The sequence below is a fragment of the Meleagris gallopavo genome, chromosome 12, assembly GCF_905368555.1.
Source record: "Meleagris gallopavo chromosome 12, MGAL_WU_HG_1.1, whole genome shotgun sequence".
Lineage (NCBI taxonomy): Eukaryota > Metazoa > Chordata > Aves > Galliformes > Phasianidae > Meleagris > Meleagris gallopavo.
In genome coordinates, this window is record NC_139415.1 from 14,085,783 (window position 1) to 14,103,036 (window position 17,254).

The following is a 17,254-nucleotide window of genomic DNA, read 5'->3' on the forward strand; positions in this document are numbered from 1 at the left end:
ATGTGATCTACTCGAATCCAACAGGAAGCAGTCTGTGAAATTGCTGAAATATGGGACTTAGGGAGATTGTGAGCTCTTCTCCGGGATAAGATGAGGAAAAGATTTGAAGTGGAAGCTAGAAAAGGATAATTTGTATCGTGTGATTGCAGTAAGGCAATTGCATCTCACTTCACAGGTGTCTTGGTTTTCAAAATTCTCCAGATACCAAGGAGCCTAGGGTACTATAGCACAAAACCATGGAAAATTAATCTGTTTTAAGGTCTTATACCTTAGTAAATCAAAGTGCAGTTGAGAAACTAAAGGCTGTAAAGGAAGGATGACCACGGGAGTCTTAGCTAGCCAGAAGTGGCAAGTGTGCACAAACTTACTGGTTTGATTACATGGTCTTCCATGTAATCAGCAATCTTCAGGAATTGGTGCTGAGTTGATTCAACATAAAATAGTGCCAGCGCACGGGAGGTATGGAAAAGATTGGCAGATTAGCAGTTAAACAGCCCTGCTATCCTTCTGCTGCATACAGGCTCAAACAAATGATAGTGAATCAGATGCAGAGACAAAGAGAAGGCTTCAGAGATCGTCGGGGTCAGAAAGTGAGACTGATGATACCGATGATGAGAAGAGACCAAAGCGCCGTGGACGTCCTCGGAGCGTTCGAAAGGATACTGTGGAAGGATTTACTGATGCTGAAATCCGGAGGTCAGTGCTGAGCAATAGGGATGGTTCAGTAAACAAGTATAGAAACCCCACACAGGTGTTGAAACTGCCTAGGTAATCTAAGAGAAGTTCAGCTGTAAGCATATCAGTGGTTTATATGAAGCTAGTTCTTTGGAACAGCTTTTGCACTGTTGTCCAATTCTGTTTGCTACTGACTGATGGCCTTAATATTCACATCTGAGTAAAATGAGCTGGAATGTCTTCATTTAGGCTGCAGTCAAACTGGTACCTTCCTAGAACCAATCCTTGAGGCAGCTGTCCAACCTGATCCGTGTGGATTCTGTGTTACAGATGAGACTTAAAGTGCCATGAGATAGTGCTGGAGGAGCCAAGGACTCTGGCCTTCCTGACATTTTTCTGGCAGTACTCCTGATGAGTTAAGCCTAAGTGAAAGGCAGGCTCTGTCTGGCAAAATGAACCCCATGAGAAGCAGTGGTCCAGTCAATCAGAGCAATAGTGTATCCTCTCCTGCACTGTGTCCCAGGAGTCAGCTGGGGGCTGAATTCCAAAGTATTATTTTCTTCTCATATTTTCCTCTCCTTCTCAAGCCTTTCCCTCGGGCCCTTTGTCCTATGGCTCTGCCCAGAGGTTTAGCCAAAAACAGAAAAAGGTTTGTGAGTTTTCGTTGCTTCTGTCTCTAATAAATGTATTTTAAAAGGGGAGATACTGAAACTTTTTGCATTGTGGCAGATGCCCTATATACAGCCCTGAAACCATCGAGGAGGAAAGAGGTGTTGCAATGTGACCTATAACAGCTGTTTTGGTTAAAGTGCTGTAGCTGAAAGAGGAAAAGATGGAAAAAAAGAAGGGAAAAAGTAGCTCATTTAAAAATAATCTGTTAGTTGAAGCCATTGAGTCTACTTCCAGCACAGAGCACTGTTCAGTTGCAGCAATAGTGTCTACTCTTGCCTTGAAGGTGCCATTAGCAATGGCAGTGATTTTCACAATAAAAAGTAAGAAGTAAACATAAATAGCGATTCTTGTCTGCAAGGCTGTGTGATGGATTGCACCACATTTGGCTGTTCTGCAAGAGGTTGTTACACTTACAGCCTGAGCTTTAAAATTACTAATGACATTGATGTAGTACCTCTTGAATCCTTGGAAATTGAAGTTAATAATTACCCATACGGTGAGAGCTAAAGCTTTCTTCTATTTTTTCTTTTACACTACAGTCGTCTCTCCTCTTTTCTGTCATCTGTCAAACATCTGACATTCATAACAACGTTCTGTTCTTCTCCAGCTGAGGTCACAGAACTCTTTGTAGGGGTTACTGGATTAAGCTCCCCAGTCCTGAGTGATGCTTAGCTAATCAGTGTGGAATGTGAGCTTGATAATACGACAGGCTGTAATTAATATATCCAAACATATTTGTGATATTGGACACATGTTTTATGGCAGTTGCTTTAGTTCCTTTTTTTTTTTTTTGTTCTTTTCTTAGGTTTATCAAGGCTTACAAGAAGTTTGGACTGCCTCTTGAGCGGTGAGTCTCAACCTGGCCATTCTCCAAAGGGTTATTGTGGGGGAAATGTTGTGTTTCTGAGCACTGCCTTACACATAAGTGTTTGTCAGCCTCACCTGACAGCACAGAGACCAACAAGTTTGCTGTCATGTGCTCCAGTAACCCAAATGCTGCCATATGGTCTTTCATGTCTCGGTTGGTGGGCACTGATGAATGCTGCCCAAAGAGCAGCTGGAGCACTAGTGCTGTTGGCACAATCTGGCCCTCAGGGCATTTCCATCCTGCCTTGAAAGAAGCAGGAGCAGCTGTCTGAGCAGCAAATGTAACTAAAACACTTGTCAAATTTCTCCATACATGTTACAAAGGCTGCTGCAAAAGTAACTCTCCTATTTTATGATGTTGGCCACTGATGTCAGAGGCAGGTCTTGGTGGTAGGGCAGTAGAGGTCGAATTTCCTATGAATTGGGAGATTATGATGAGGGAACTGCGTACAGAGCTGAGTACTGGCTTCGTTGCAGTGGAAATGATGGTGGCAGTGTTGGAATATCACAGAGTTTGTGCAAAGTGGGTACTGTGAATGCTCACGCAGAAAGGACACTGTATGCAAGTTTGCCAGGAGCTACTGAATCAATATGAGGCTGAAGGTGACAGTTTACTGGATCACATTGTTACTGGGGACAAGATGTGGTGTCACCATTATGGGCTGGAGCTAAAGCAGAAGTCCATGATGTGCTGACATGCAAATTCTCCATTGAATAAAAATTTCAAGACAAGGCCTCAGTGGATAAAGGGATGTGCAGTGTCTTTTGGGATAGGAAAGGGGTGATCCTTCTGGATTTCCTGAAACCCAGACAAACCGTCAACTCTGACGACTACTTTGCAGTGCTGACAAAGCTGAAGGCTCAAAATTCCTGAGTCAGGCCAGAGAAGACAGGGATAACACCAAGCCCTGTGCCAGTTTGGTGATATTGGAGCACGTTGCCAATCTTGGCTAGACCTCCTACCACACCCACTGTATAGTCTGGATTTGACACCTTCTGACTTCCATCAGTACAGGCTGATGAAAGATGGGTTGCATGGCAAAGTTCTCCTAGCAATTAGAGCTGTGAAACTGTGGGTCCCCTCCACTGGTGCAGATTTTTACAAGCATGACATGCAAGCTCTTTTTCTTTGCTGGCAAAAACGCATAGCTAATGGTAGTGACAGTGCTGAAGAACAGTGTTTTGTAGCTGAGAATTTGCAATATCAAATGGTGTTACTGTGCTCTTTATATCTGTTGTTGTTTCCACGGAAATAAATAGGAGGCATTACTTTCAGAGCAATCTAAATTCAAGATTGAATGTGAAGCATCTTTCTCTTATCTCTTGAAGGGATGTGGGGAAAGACATTGCCCTCAATTCTGGGTCTGCACAGCCCCAGTGCTGTGCCCCAGCACGAATAAAAGGAGACGTGTGCATGTGGTGGGTCTGCTAAGCTGGCACCTTTACTGAGGTCTTGGAGCCAGAGCAGGAATCCCTGCGTGTGTTGTCTGAAAAATGACTGTTTTTTCAGCTGGTTTTGCTCTTTGGTTGTGAAATGCAAGGTTTGTATGTGATGTTGTGAAATTCAGCCAGGCAAGAGAGACAGCAGATGGCAGCTTTTGACCACCAAACGGAGCTAAGGCAGCACTGAGGAGGAGGCATAAAGCACACTGGACAGTCATTGTGCTGGTTGTGCCACAGATAGACAGTTCTCACCTTTGCTTTAACACTAAAGAAGATGAAGGCCTGGGTCTGTTACACTACATCTACACTGTGTTGCAGTTGTCAGAACTGAAAAAAGGACTAAAACCTGTACCAGCCCCACTCATGAAGGTTTCACACCTTCATACACACACAGCATTCATTGACAATCAAAAGCTGTCACACACTTCCTCAGGGAGCGACTGGGATTAGAAATGCTACATAAAATATAAAACTTGCAATTTGTTTTTCCCCTTCCCCAGGCTGGAGTGCATTGCCCGGGATGCTGAGCTGGTGGATAAGTCTGTGGCTGATCTGAAGCGTTTAGGGGAACTCATCCACAACAGCTGTGTGTCAGCAATGCAGGAATATGAGGAGCAGCTGAAAGAAAACCCAGGTGAAAGTAAGTGAGAGCATTGCTGCAGTTAGAATGTTTTTGGTGATAAGCTGATGAGAAGCCATTTCCTTGCTGCTGGATGGGGTGGCTGTGCCACACTGCAGCTTCTTAAATCTTCCCATCTCCAGCAGGCAGCTGTTGCCAACAGAGATGCACAGGGGTTTGGAGATGCAGGGCTGAATTTCCCACAAGGTCTCTGGTTGTTTCTGATGTATAAAACTTGTGAAGCAACGCTCCAGCATACTTAGATGTATTTTTAAGGTGAGGGATGCTTTAGTTGCAGATCTAAGTGAATTGATAATGATAACTTATTCTGGGAACCTACGTTTGCAGATTTTGTTTAAAGAAATTGTGAGTAAGGTGTTGATCTCTGTGTCTGTCTAGGCATTGTTTTTTCCATACAAAAACATCCGTTCCTAGTTACTGTGTTTTGTTACTAAGCAGGGAAAGGACCTGGGAAAAGAAGAGGTCCTACCATCAAGATCTCCGGTGTCCAAGTGAATGTGAAATCCATCATCCAGCACGAAGAGGAGTTTGAAATGCTGCATAAATCCATCCCTGCAGACCCAGAGGAAAGGAAGAAGTGAGTTTGAAGGGCGAAATGGGCAACACAAAAAGAGGCTCGGGGAATTTGGGTTTTGTAGTGGAAAGAAACTAGCCTAGATACGTGGATTTGCTTTAGCCCTGCAGCATTAAAAGTAGCTCATGTTTGCAATGCCTTCAGGTACCGCCTGACGTGCCGTGTCAAAGCTGCCCATTTTGATGTAGACTGGGGAGTGGAGGAAGATTCTCGCTTGTTAGTGGGAATTTACGAGCATGGTTATGGAAACTGGGAACTAATTAAAACAGATCCAGAGTTGAAGTTATCTGATAAGGTAGGTGGTTTTGCATGTTGCTCATATCGGGTCCATTACAGTCTTCATAGAGAACGCATTTGATTTAGTCCAGAAACAGATGTTTGTTTGTAGCCAGTCCAAAAATAATAATAAATAATAACAAGGAAAACAGCAACCTCTGTGGAATGCTGCATGCTTGATGGAAAGCAGAGTTGTCTGATTTGATTGGCAGTAAATCTTCTTTGAACAGTCCCATATGCGCCACACTGAAATGATGCAGGAAGAAAATAGTAATGCTGACACGTGTGGTTCCATGCACAGTATAGAGGGCTCTTTGCATAATTGTGACTTGATATTTCCTCGAGTGTCTCACGAGGAGCTGAGTTTGAATTTCTGTTTGGAAGTTATTTTTCACAGATTTTACAGTGCTTATGTCAGGAGTGGTCTATGTTAGCTTCGAGGGTACAGTTCCATGAGTGGCTGCAACAGCAAAGCCAGCTGGAAAGCCTCTATCTAGTTCCTCCGTTCTTCAGTCATTCCCATAAGAGCTCTTTATAAGGGTCACATTGAAACGATCCCGCTTACAAATAAGCAGCCATCCCTGTGTCAGCACGGTGGAAGGAGTGTGCACTGCAGCACTGCACTGAGGAGCACTGGGACACTGCTAAGCTTGGCTGCCAATATGCCTCATTGCCATGACATCCCCTCTAGTGCTTTTAGCAAAGATCAGACTGTGATTGAGATCCTTCCTACGTGAAGTTTCAGAAAAGGAATTTTACCATTTCCTAAGACACACCATCCAATTTCCAACAAAATAAGAAAGTAACCTTAGCTGGTAAGCTGAAATACGTCCTCCACAAAGCAGTACCTTGCAGCCTCGTTTTCCAATAAAAGTTCTGTGTTTGTACATTGCTGTACCAATGTCTGAGGCCACCAGAGAGGAAAGGCTGCTCTGACAAGGTTGTCACAAGCAAATCTGATGAATCAAAGTGAGCGGACTCAGTACTGCAATGCAAGTACTTGCAATTTGCAGGGCTTTTTTTTTTTTTTTTTTTTTCCTTTGCACATCCAAGATTGTAGAGAATCTAGAGAGCTGCCTTGGGATCCTTTTACCTGCAAAATGCCCAGGGAAAGATTCTTGCTTGGTGCTTTGCTTATGAATAGACAGGGGGAGTCTGTGTGAAGTTCGTCAGGTTGGTGGAAATGCTTGAGCCTTGTCATTCCCCCTAGAAGGTGCTGCATCTCCAGCCATTTGCTGCACCTGAAAGGAGTTCTGCCAGTGTGTAGTTCTTTTGCCAAGGTTTGATATGTACATGTAAATTTATATATTTTTTCTTCTTTATCAAAGATCCTACCTGTTGAGACAGATAAGAAACCTCAGGGAAAACAGCTCCAGACCCGTGTTGATTATCTACTGAAACTGCTGAAGAAGGATTTGGAGAAGAAAGAAAATATGAAAGATGGGGAAGAGGTGAGATACATCTGCTTGGTTCAGGGCTTTTCAGAACGAGGGGTTGGTTGCTAGTAGGAGTCAAGCTTGTGTGCCTAGGTTGCTGAGTTCGTCCTACATGAAAGAATATTGACTTGTCTGTTGTCTGATTGCTTTGTGATGCTAAAGTGATAATAGGTGGAGGACAAGTAATTAGTTATTGCACTTACCAAGGGACTGCAATATGACACTTAATTCCATGCTAGATTTTCAACTTTTGTCACTTAGGAAAAAAAAAAAACAACTCTGCAAGTTGAGTGTGCACACCACTGAGGGAGAGCAGGATGCCTCATGCCCTGTTTAGTATGCTATTTCTGAGAAGTGATGGAATAAACAAGTCTGTGTGCTGAAAACTCCCTCAATTCTCAGCAAGGGGCACTTCAGGCTATTCAAACAGAATATAAATTGTCCTAGAATTTTTTTTTTTTTAAATATATTTTGCTTTTCTTTTTCCCATGTGGAAGTTGCATCATGATATGCTCTGGTAAATATCCACAAAATACCTGGTGTCAGTGGGAATCAGGTAGTGTTCATCCTTGCTACCTCGTTGTCACTGGTCCATGTACAGCAGTCTATAGATGTTTGAGATATTCCCTTGACCTCTTAAATTTCACAAGCAATTCCTCTTTCTGGCTGACATTTGTTTGTCTAATTTTGTATGTGGTCTGCCAAGCTTTCCTGTGGTTCCTCGGCATCCTGGCACCCTGCAGGACCTGCAGCTGTTCAGGAGATGGGCTGTGCCTCTAGGAAGCAGCTGTAGGTATTTGCTTGCTCTGACTTGTTCTGTCTTCTCTCCAGGGCAAGCTAAAGAAGAGGAAACCACGAATAAAGAAAGAGAACAAGGCTCCCAAAGTCAAAGATGAGCATGGGAACGAACTCTCCCCTCCTCGGCACTCAGACAACCAGTCAGAAGAAGGTGAAGTCAAGGTGAGTCAGCTTGGATAGCAGTTTTTCCAGGTTTCCTTGGGCTGTACTGTTACTATGGAAACTCACGTTGAGAAGCACCCCTGGCAAATGTCCGTGGAGTCGAGAGCAGCTATAAAGTGCATTCCCACAAGAGACTAGCAGGCTTACAAAAAAAATGTGTACAGGTGTTGAGGTGGAAGAAGGACCTTTTCCACCTGCTTTTTTAGGTCAGTACTTGAGGTGTTTTGGGGAGGATGCTAGAAGGGCCACACATCCACGTGCTGACCTGGAGGAAGGGTGGTCTCAGGACAAAATCTGTTGCCCTTATAAAGAAGGGAAAGAAGAATTGTTTCCTTCTCCTTTTCAATATATCAGTCAGTGGTGAAGCTGGAGTTTACCGAGGTCATATGTTGCTTAGAAAACCTTCTGTCATTGAGTGGTTTGGCTTGTAGTCTAAGGCTTTTTGTTCTTGTTCTGATCAGTATCTGCCTTATGGACTTGAGTGTTCTCCAGCACAACTGGCATAGGAAAGTGGTGCTTATCTGAAGTCTGCCAGGGGCTCATATAATTTTTATGCCCTCTTGTTCAAGATTGTTTGGGTGGATTGCAGCACTGATCTTGCTGTTGGGCTAAAGAGGTGTGAGGGCAAATCTGGATGGATCTCAACAAATGCTTGCTTTTCAAAGATGCATGTTTTATGGAAGAATGTGTATGTGAAGTGAAGGACTCCAGCTTTGACTGTGCCGTGACTGCTTTTCTAGGATGATGGCTTGGACAAGAGCCCAGTGAAAAAGAAACAGAAGAAGAAAGAGAACAAAGAGAACAAGGAAAAACAGACAAGCACTAAGAAAGAAAAGGAAAGTGATAAAGAGAAAAAGAAGACAAAAGAAAAGAAAGAGAAGGTATGCAATACTTAAGAGACAAGGAAGTCTAAGCAGAGGGGTAGGCTGTGAGTCATTAATAAAACACTGGGGTGAGACCTTATCCATTCTGCAACCCTGCTGACCTTCCTAGTGTGTAGAATTGCACTAAGGAGTGGAAAAGGCAAAATATCCCAAGCCTTGTGGAAAAGGAGCAAAAAGGAAGAAAAGATTCTGTTGGACTGTCTGTAAAGTACAGCTGTCCCTGTGACAGCAGCGTGGCTCAATAGCTGGTGTGAAGGAAGAAAGGGTGCAGAGCATGGAGTACTCAGTTCAAAGTTATGTTCAGCTGTGATTTATCACAGGATTGGCAGCTACTTGTCTGCATTCCTCTCTAATTGAAATTCACCCCAAATAACCTAGTGGACCATTCTGCCAGGACTGAATTAACCTTGTGGCAGTTCAGGACTCATCAGAATGAACGTTTCAACACCAATGGTATGTCATAGGCTAAAATGTCCCTTGAGTTTTGGGTACGACTGCCTTCAGGCTGAATTCAGATTGGAAGAGAAGTAAAAGGTTCTGGAATGATTACTTGATGTTCCTGTCCAGTGGGCAGGTGTGTACTATGTGCTTACTGTGTTTTGACACTGAGGTCACGCGTACAAACCACAGAGCTTCATTGTGTATGTAGGGGAAAGTTTGCTTTCCAGTGATTTTTTTTTTGTGTGTGTGGTTTTGACTACAGATAAACCATATAAGTCAAAAAATTACACCTAATTTAAATCTGAGTTTGCTTTCCAGAACAGCTAGTTTGAGGACTAGTGATGCTGTATGAAGTTGCAAGTCCTCATAGGCTTGAGACTACTCTAGGCTCTTTGCAAGGGGCATATATTCTTTAGCTTAACCTCTCTTCTTCAACGCTGTTTTTTTTTTCTCCATAAGCATAACCATAATATTCAGGTCCAAAACATTGGCTCTTAGTTCCCCCTGCTCCCTCAGGGATGACATAAAGCTAAACAGAGGCATTACAGCAAAACAGTTTGAAGTCTTGAGAGGAAAGTTGTAAGAGCTGTGCCCAGGGTTTAACGACTGCCAGTAACAATAGTGTGCAGGCTGTTATTTGGATCACTTGGGGTCCTGCAGACTGGTTCATCATGTGATGTAATTTGTCCCTGTAAAGCCTAAAGGTGGTGAAGCCAAATCTGGAAGTAAAGGGAAGAGATCGCAAGGTCCCGTCCACATTACAGCGGGGAGTGAACCAGTCCCTATTGGAGAAGATGAGGATGATGATCTGGACCAAGAAACATTCAGCATAGTGAGTATTTCCTCAGGAGATGGGATGATAATGGCACAGCCTCCCAGTAAGCCAGTGTTTGCTTGTACTTCATCCAAAGGTGTGTTTTAGGTGTCAGCACTGATCTGTAAATCCACTTCAGCAAGGAGAGACCCTCCTCATAGAGCCCCACACCAATTTCTTATAGTTGGTCTGACAGCATGACAGAACAACCCTGCCCAAGAGTTGCCCAGCAAGGGTTGTCCTCTGTGTCTACCAGCAGCTGCTGTACATGGCACCTCAACAGGAAGAAATTTCAAAGCTCAGAAGAGCTCTCTTTTTCAGCTGATCATATCACAGAATCATAGAATGGCCTGAGTTGAAAAGGATCTCAAAGATCATCCAGTTTCAACCCCCCTGCTATGTGTAGGGTCACCAGCCACCAGACCAGGCTGCCCAGAGCCACATCCAGCCTGGCCTTGAATGCCTCCAGGGATATGGGGCATCCACAACCTCCTTGGGCAAGCTGTTCTAATGTGCCACCACCCTCTGAATAACAAGCTTCCTCCTAATAGCTAACCAAAATCTTCCCTCTCTTACTTTATAACCATTCCCCCTTATCCTATCGCTATCAACCCATGTAAACAGTTATTCCCCGTCATTTTTATGTGCTCCCTTCAAGTACTGGAAGAATAACCTTCCACTGCTCACTTGGCAGCCTGGGTCACAGATGATGCAGCAGCCTGATGTGGCAGTCTTGTCTGCTGTAGGGGCCAGCGAGCCATTTGCTCTAGGTGGCAAAATACAGGGGGACTTGAAGAGTGACCTTGTATGGCTGTAGTTGGTATGGAGTTGTTGGAGCTGTGTAAGCACATCCCTAGCCGTATAAATGCTCTGGCAGCAAACATGCCTGCAAGGCTTGTAAAAATAGCCTAGTTGTTGTGACAGATGCTTCTTTGTCTGACTTACACAGCGAAATGCTGAAGTATCAGTTTTTAAAAACAGTTCCGTTCTTTGAAATCTCTGTATTTTCAAATCTGTGTATTCCCTGTAGGCCCTATGTTATCTTTATCGCTTTTTTTTTCCCTTTTATTTTCCCTCTGTGGTGCATGAAAGGTCCAGTCGGGCACTGGAAACCTGTCTGATGTACTGTCTGTGCAAAGTGCTGATGCCTCCAGTAGGAAAAGGTGATGCTTCCATCTCGTGTCTCCCGGTCTTAATAAAAGCAATAGATTAAAGCAAACACAGGCTGGGATGGACAGGGAGGCTATTGAGAGCACTAATTCAGCTAGGGCTGCTTGTTCAGCGTGTCAGTGCTCAGTTCCACTTCCCTGCCTGTCCTGGGATCAGCCCGTGTGCGTTTACTGTTTGCAAAGCAAACTGTTCACCTCTAAAAGGCTGAGGGGACAGCAGAGATGGAGAGACCCATCATTTCCTGATTATTTTCTGCAGCATGTCTAACGAATTGCTGCTTTCAGAGATGATTTCTGCATGCCTTACGGTTAGATAAAGCTCGGTTAGATAAAACTAATACCTCATGCTAATTGAACTTCTTTCAGCTCTGATTAACAAGGGAACAGTGCAGAGCCCTTTGCCAAGTGAATCACTTTCTATTGTTTCTTTCTCAAGTGCAAGGAAAGGATGAGACCAGTGAAAAAAGCACTGAAACAACTTGATAAGCCTGATAAGGGACTGACGGTTCAAGAACAGCTGGAGCACACACGCAACTGCCTCCTAAAAATTGGGGACCGCATCTCTGAGTGCCTTAAAGCCTACACCGACCAGGATCTTATCAAGCTATGGAGAAGGTGAGGGATCATTTTGTTTTCTGTTGCTAATCTGTGATATTTCAAAATGGCACTTGTAGGCTGCTGGGTTTTGTGTGGATGAGTGTGCTATTTGCCTCTTACTGAACGTAAGAGAAACCTCATGTTCTGTAGCCCATTCAGTCCTTGACCAGCTTCTGGTGAGGGTTTTGTCTCCAAGTTGTGCTGGTTTCATTTAAATTGATTTCAGAGCTAGTTTAGAGAAACCAGTGCAAAACAACTATTCTACTTCTAAGGCTTTGTTCCAACTCTCCTGAAACATCCTGTCCTGAGCTGGAATGTGACTGTTTTCCTTAGAGGGCAGAACTGATTTGGTGTTGGTTTGAAAGCAGATGGAAGTTGAACAGCTCACGTAGCGATTAACAGAAAAAGTTCATGTCCTTCTAGGAACCTGTGGATATTTGTGTCAAAGTTCACAGAATTTGATGCCAGAAAACTGCACAAACTCTACAAGATGGCTCATAAGAAAAGGTCGCAGGAAGAGGAGGTGAGATGAGAAGTGCCTTTCTTCTAGGTGCTTTCTTTACCACTTGTTGCACTTGCCAACACTTGGGCACTTCCTTGCTTCACAAGGAGGTGGGTGGCCCACAAAACGGGGGATCTCCAGCCCAGGGCCTGACAGACTGGGCCATTGCTCACATAATCTGGGTTGTGATTGAAGAGCAGCTGAGCTATAACTCTCTCTTACCCCTTGCAGGAGCAGAAAAAGAAGGAGGACATGGCCAGCATGCCCAGCATGAAGAAGCCGTTCCGCCCAGAGCCTTCGGGCTCCAGCCGTGATCCTGCCATGTCCCAGTCTCACGTGCCTCACAATCCTCATTCCCAGAAGCTCCACATGCCCCCTTCCCACGCCCAGCAGCAAATGCACGGGCACCCACGTGAAAGCTACGGCCATCCCCCCAAGAGACACTTCAGCAACACAGGTGAGTGCTGGGAAACCAGAAGCAACCATTCCTCCTAACCTAGTGGCTGTTTGCTCTGGGGCACAAATTGTGGCTGCTCAGGTTTGAAGGTGATGGGATGGAATGTACACGATTGCTGTTCTTACTGCTGGACTAGAAAACATGATAACAGTGCGGGGAGAGAGTATAAAAACAGGAGAGAATGAGATTAGAATAATGGTGAGGATATACAAGGAATAAAATGGGATCCGTACAATTTAGGGAAGAAAAAGTGAAAGGAGCAACAGTAAAAGGTTATCAGTTCTTTGAGGATTGAGCAAAGAAGTACTGGGCTTAAAATTAAAGCACAGAACACACTTCTCACTGCTTTCCTCATTGCAGACCGAGGAGAGTGGCAACGAGATCGAAAGTTCAGCTACAGTGGCAACAGCAACCAGATGTGGGGCGGGGAGCGGCACCACCAATACGAGCAGCACTGGTACAAGGACCACCACTATGGGGACCGGCGATCTCGTGGAGACCCGCACCGGAGCTCTGGGAACTACAGACCAAATAACCTCTCCCGCAAGAGGCCGTACGAACAGTACAGCAGTGACCGAGACCACAGAGGCCACCGGGATTATTACGACAGGTAATTCTAGTTCCTCTCGGGAAGGCTGGCAGGGGTTTGCAGCAATGCACCCAGCCACCGTGGACAAGCTTCCTTAGAATCATTAAGGTTGGAAAAGACCTCTAAGACCATCCGGTCCAACCGTCACCCCATCCCACCGTCCCACTAAGTCATGTCCCTCAGTGCCTCTTCCCCTGGGGAGCTGACCTCCACGCACCCATTTTCTCTCTGCAGGCACCACCACGACTCCAAGCGCCGACGATCGGATGAGTTCAGGCCTCAGAATTACCACCAGCAGGATTTCCGACGGATGTCTGATCACAGGCCGCCCATGGGATACCATGGCCAAGGACCTTCGGACCACTACCGGTCCTTCCACACAGACAAACCGGGAGACTACAAACAGCCCCTTCCTCCACCTCACCCTTCCGTATCGGACCCTCGCTCGCCCCCCTCTCAGAAATCTCCTCATGATTCCAAGTCGCCTCTCGATCACAGGTCACCTCTGGATAGGTCGCTAGAACAGAAAAACAATCCAGACTATAACTGGAACATTAGGAAAACGTAAAGTGACTGAGAAGGGGGGGGAACACATCTTGAAAGACTTGGATGCAACAACCAGAAACTCTGAACATGCTGCTATCATCTTGCTGGGTCAAGGAGGATTTTGGAGGAGCAGGTGGAGGAAGACTCAGTTCTAATTTGGGTTCCCATTTTGTTTCCCCCCTTTCTCTCATTGAACATTGGAACCAGACTTGCCTCATTCTTTTTCTTTGGTTTGTTTTCCCCGATCCAACGGACACATGGAGAATTTTCCTCAGCCACAGTGTTTCCTCAAAACCGAGAAGGCGGATCAGTGCTGCTTAGGATTGTGCCAGAAGGCTGTGTGCCTGCTTGGTCTTGATGTTACATGACAGATGCTGCTCTGGGACTGGGGATAAACTGGTTGGGCTGGGCTTTGTGTGTAACCAGCATAGGTCAATGGATGGTATATTCCAGGAGGGATAGGAGATTCCCTCAGCATCCAAGCTGTTGTTGTCACAAGGGCTTGGTTGAAAGAGGAGCTCTGTGTCCCAACAGTGACTCCAAAGGAGTTGGATCCATGCTGGTGACAATCCATCACTTTTCTGGACTCATGATCATTTCTCGTGTCTTTATCCATTTCAAGAAACTGGCTCTGCTCTGTCTGCCATCGTGTCCACTGCCGCAGAAGAGCAGAGGGGGATCCAGGGCTGGAATCAGCAAACCTTGACTCTGGGAGACTCTGAGCTATGTGAAAAAAGGCAGACTTCTGTAGCAAAGGCTTATTTCACTTCCAACAAGTAGGAAAGAAACTAGGGCGAGAGCAGTATTTCCTCATGGACAGGGCACAAGAATTCAGAACAAGACCCCTCTTCTCTCCTAACGTGGGCAGCTTGGATATCCAGGAATTAACACAGGTGCTGGCTGGGAGCTGTGAGTTACCAGGACAAGAGATGGCTCTTGGCATCTGGGGACCCTGAAACTCCTAATTCTGGGCAAGTCATTTCTCTCTGTGCTTCACAAAATGGTGATCACAAACCTTTACTACAACCAAAAGATAAGGAGGGGGTGGTAGCACAGAGTTGAATGGCAGTGCTGTGAGCTGATCTCTGTCTGGGAATGGTCACACCTGTCACCTTCCTGCCACCATTCACCAGTCCAAGTTGGAGATGTGCCTGCGGGCTTAGCACTTAAGTGAGGAGGAAAAAAAAAAAAAAAGAGGAATTCAGGACTTGGTACTTAAAAATTCCTGGTGCAAATGTTTTAGAGGCCCAGCGTGGCAGAAGGAGAAGAGCGGTTTGCAGCCCAGCTCAGTGGGATTCAGAGCAAACATTCCTCCAAGTGTTGGAGTCATTGGAAATGATACAGAACAGTGTCCAGGCAGCGGTGTGGGGAGCAGTTCTGCACAGGTTGCTGATCAGAAGCCAGTGTGGTCTTTGTCAGTAGAACTGCATCCCTGCAAAGAACAAAGCTCTCTCAACAGCCGGGCTGCCCGGAGCGTGGTGTCTGCGGATGCTTCGTCTCCCAGAGTTCAGTATTAAAGATCAGGCCGTTCCAGGCTGCTCTTCTTGGTGGGGACAGAAATTGAGGCTCTGTTAAGATGCCAGTATATGACCTTAATAAGCTGTGATGTCCTTTCCCTGATAGGCTGAGGGGTGTTGAGGGCTGGCCTTCCTGCTCCAGGCGCTTTGGAAAGCGCACACAAATCAACACTAACCCCCATGTCTCCACACCGTGCTGGAGGCGTTGAGGCAACGCGTTGCTGCTGCCTTTCTCACTAAGCTGTGATTGCACTTGCTGTGGTATTCAACAAAGAGGTCCTTTCTTTTCAGAGGTATTAGCTTTTAAAGTAAAATTGGAAGAAACCTCACAGGGGCAAGGAGAAATTGCTCTTTTCACGTTCACACAGTGGTGCTATCGTGATGGAAAGTTTGTGCCATACAGTCGTAACAAGAGGCAATACTGGCCAGACCAGTGTTACAGTTGGTGCAGAATAACTTCAAACTTCCAACAAGAGGCACTTCTGTGCCCATGCACGAAGGGTTCTGGTCGTCCCAGGTTCCAAGCATGAGGTGGTTTGGGGTTTCTTTCTTGAAACCAGTGCAACAGCAAAAGCTTTGCCCGTAGCCGGCGAAGAGTGGTCCTCACTGTCACATTGCTTTGCCACTGAACAGTCACCTGGTTTTGCTCACTCACAATGGATGGCTCTTCACTGGACTGCACGTTCATGCGGCTGGAAATCTGCAGGGAAAGTCTTCCCCAGGTGTGCGTGCACACATTTTATCCCCTCAAAATAGGGACCAGACGTAGTCACTTGGTGTGAGTGGCATTGGAGGGGACAGATCCACAGCCACAAACGTCACCGCGGTGTCCGTGTCAGCATCTGCTACAGCTCTTCCTTCTCAGCCAGCTGTGGGGTTTCCCCTCTCCTCTTTGCAGGAAAAAGTAGCAATGTGTTGGGTTTGTTTGTTCATTTGTGTGTTTGTTGGTTCACTCGTTTGTTCGTTCATTCGTTTTGTTCGTTCGTTCGTCTTTTTAAGAACGTTTTTCAGCCTGAGCCCTGGGAAATGTTGTGAGTTCAGCCCGTGGAGTCGTGCAGAGCAGACAGGCGGTGCGGTGCCCAACCGAGGTGGCTCTCTGAGGTCCCTCACGTGAACAGTTTAAGTGACCCCCACACAAATATTTTTCTGCTTTCACTCATTTCCTCCCCACCTCCACCTCCCTCCAGGGAGAGAAGGACTCTTACTGTAAAAGTCTTTTAAACCTGTTGACTAAAAAAACAGTAATTAATATTAATTTATATTTGTGAAGAAAAAAAAAAATGCCACTGTCCTAGTGATTTCTGATGTAAATATGTTGTTTATATAGTATGTATTAAATTTTCCTACATTGTAAAACTGCTGTACTTTTGATTCTTGTATATTAAAAAGTGTTCCTGAGGTTTTCAGAACTGTGCCAGACTGGATGCAATGCGGTGGGTGCTGAAAACTGGGGGTGTCACAGGATTGTGGGACCCTTCCCTGTGTGCCAGGATGGGTATTTTCACTGTGCAGGAATAAGCGTCTCCAAGTTGTTCTTCTCAGCTGTTTTATGTAATTTTGCAGCCTCTGGTGATAGAGGGGTTGATCCAGACTTGGAAACCCCTTTGGATGGGAATTTCCACCTGATCAGGAGAAGCTGTGCCATTTCCTCACTGGTTTCTATCCAGGATGGTGGTGATGTTTATCCAACCTTCGGCTCTTTGGGATCTCTGGGGGTACACAATCCTCTTTTTGACCCTTTATTGGGACAATTCCCCTTTCAATGTTCCCGGTTCTTTGGTGGCCCTCTCTCCAGCTGCGATGCGATGGCTGTGCTTCACTTGCTTTTTCCCCTCCACCCATTCACACCGAGTCCCCAGTGAGGCACAGTGCAGGGACTGAAGCCATTTCTCCCAAGTTTATAAGAGCTCATTGTAAAAAGGGCTTTTGCTTTTCACACCTGCAGCCACGGCGTCCTCCCCTTTCCAGCCTCTCTCCTGCTGAACTGAGCCAAGTTTTGACCGGGAGTGAAATTTCACAGCTGAGTTACGTGCCCCTGAAAAATGGGTTTCCTAATGGAAAGAATGATGGGCTGTCAGAACGGCGAGGGGCTGGAGGCCCTGCAGCGGGGGCTGTGGGAGGTGGGCTGCCGTCCTGCCCTGAGCACAGCGCTGCGCACCCAGCCGAGGCTGCGGGTCTTCGTTCAGCGCTGCCTC

General features: G+C 45.8%; 1 protein-coding gene across 16 annotated transcripts in view; it reads left to right on the forward strand.

Moving 5' to 3' along the window:
* The window catches only part of CHD2 (chromodomain helicase DNA binding protein 2), a 110,174-nt gene extending 93,759 nt beyond the window's left edge, over window positions 1-16,415 (forward strand). For 15 of the 16 annotated variants that reach the window (XM_085233801.1, XM_085233802.1, XM_085233804.1 and 12 more), the window contains 14 exons: window positions 521-696; window positions 2,153-2,194; window positions 4,158-4,297; window positions 4,733-4,874; window positions 5,016-5,166; window positions 6,476-6,598; window positions 7,415-7,543; window positions 8,284-8,424; window positions 9,566-9,700; window positions 11,288-11,466; window positions 11,872-11,971; window positions 12,182-12,407; window positions 12,768-13,017; window positions 13,231-16,415. In XM_085233801.1, the coding sequence (XP_085089927.1) occupies window positions 521-696; window positions 2,153-2,194; window positions 4,158-4,297; window positions 4,733-4,874; window positions 5,016-5,166; window positions 6,476-6,598; window positions 7,415-7,543; window positions 8,284-8,424; window positions 9,566-9,700; window positions 11,288-11,466; window positions 11,872-11,971; window positions 12,182-12,407; window positions 12,768-13,017; window positions 13,231-13,564 (2,268 nt within the window). In that variant the 3' untranslated portion in view covers window positions 13,565-16,415. The remainder of the gene's footprint in view (window positions 1-520; window positions 697-2,152; window positions 2,195-4,157; window positions 4,298-4,732; window positions 4,875-5,015; window positions 5,167-6,475; window positions 6,599-7,414; window positions 7,544-8,283; window positions 8,425-9,565; window positions 9,701-11,287; window positions 11,467-11,871; window positions 11,972-12,181; window positions 12,408-12,767; window positions 13,018-13,230) is intronic. The other variant, XM_085233812.1, reaches the window with a different exon arrangement.
* Window positions 16,416-17,254: the final 839 nt, after the last annotated feature.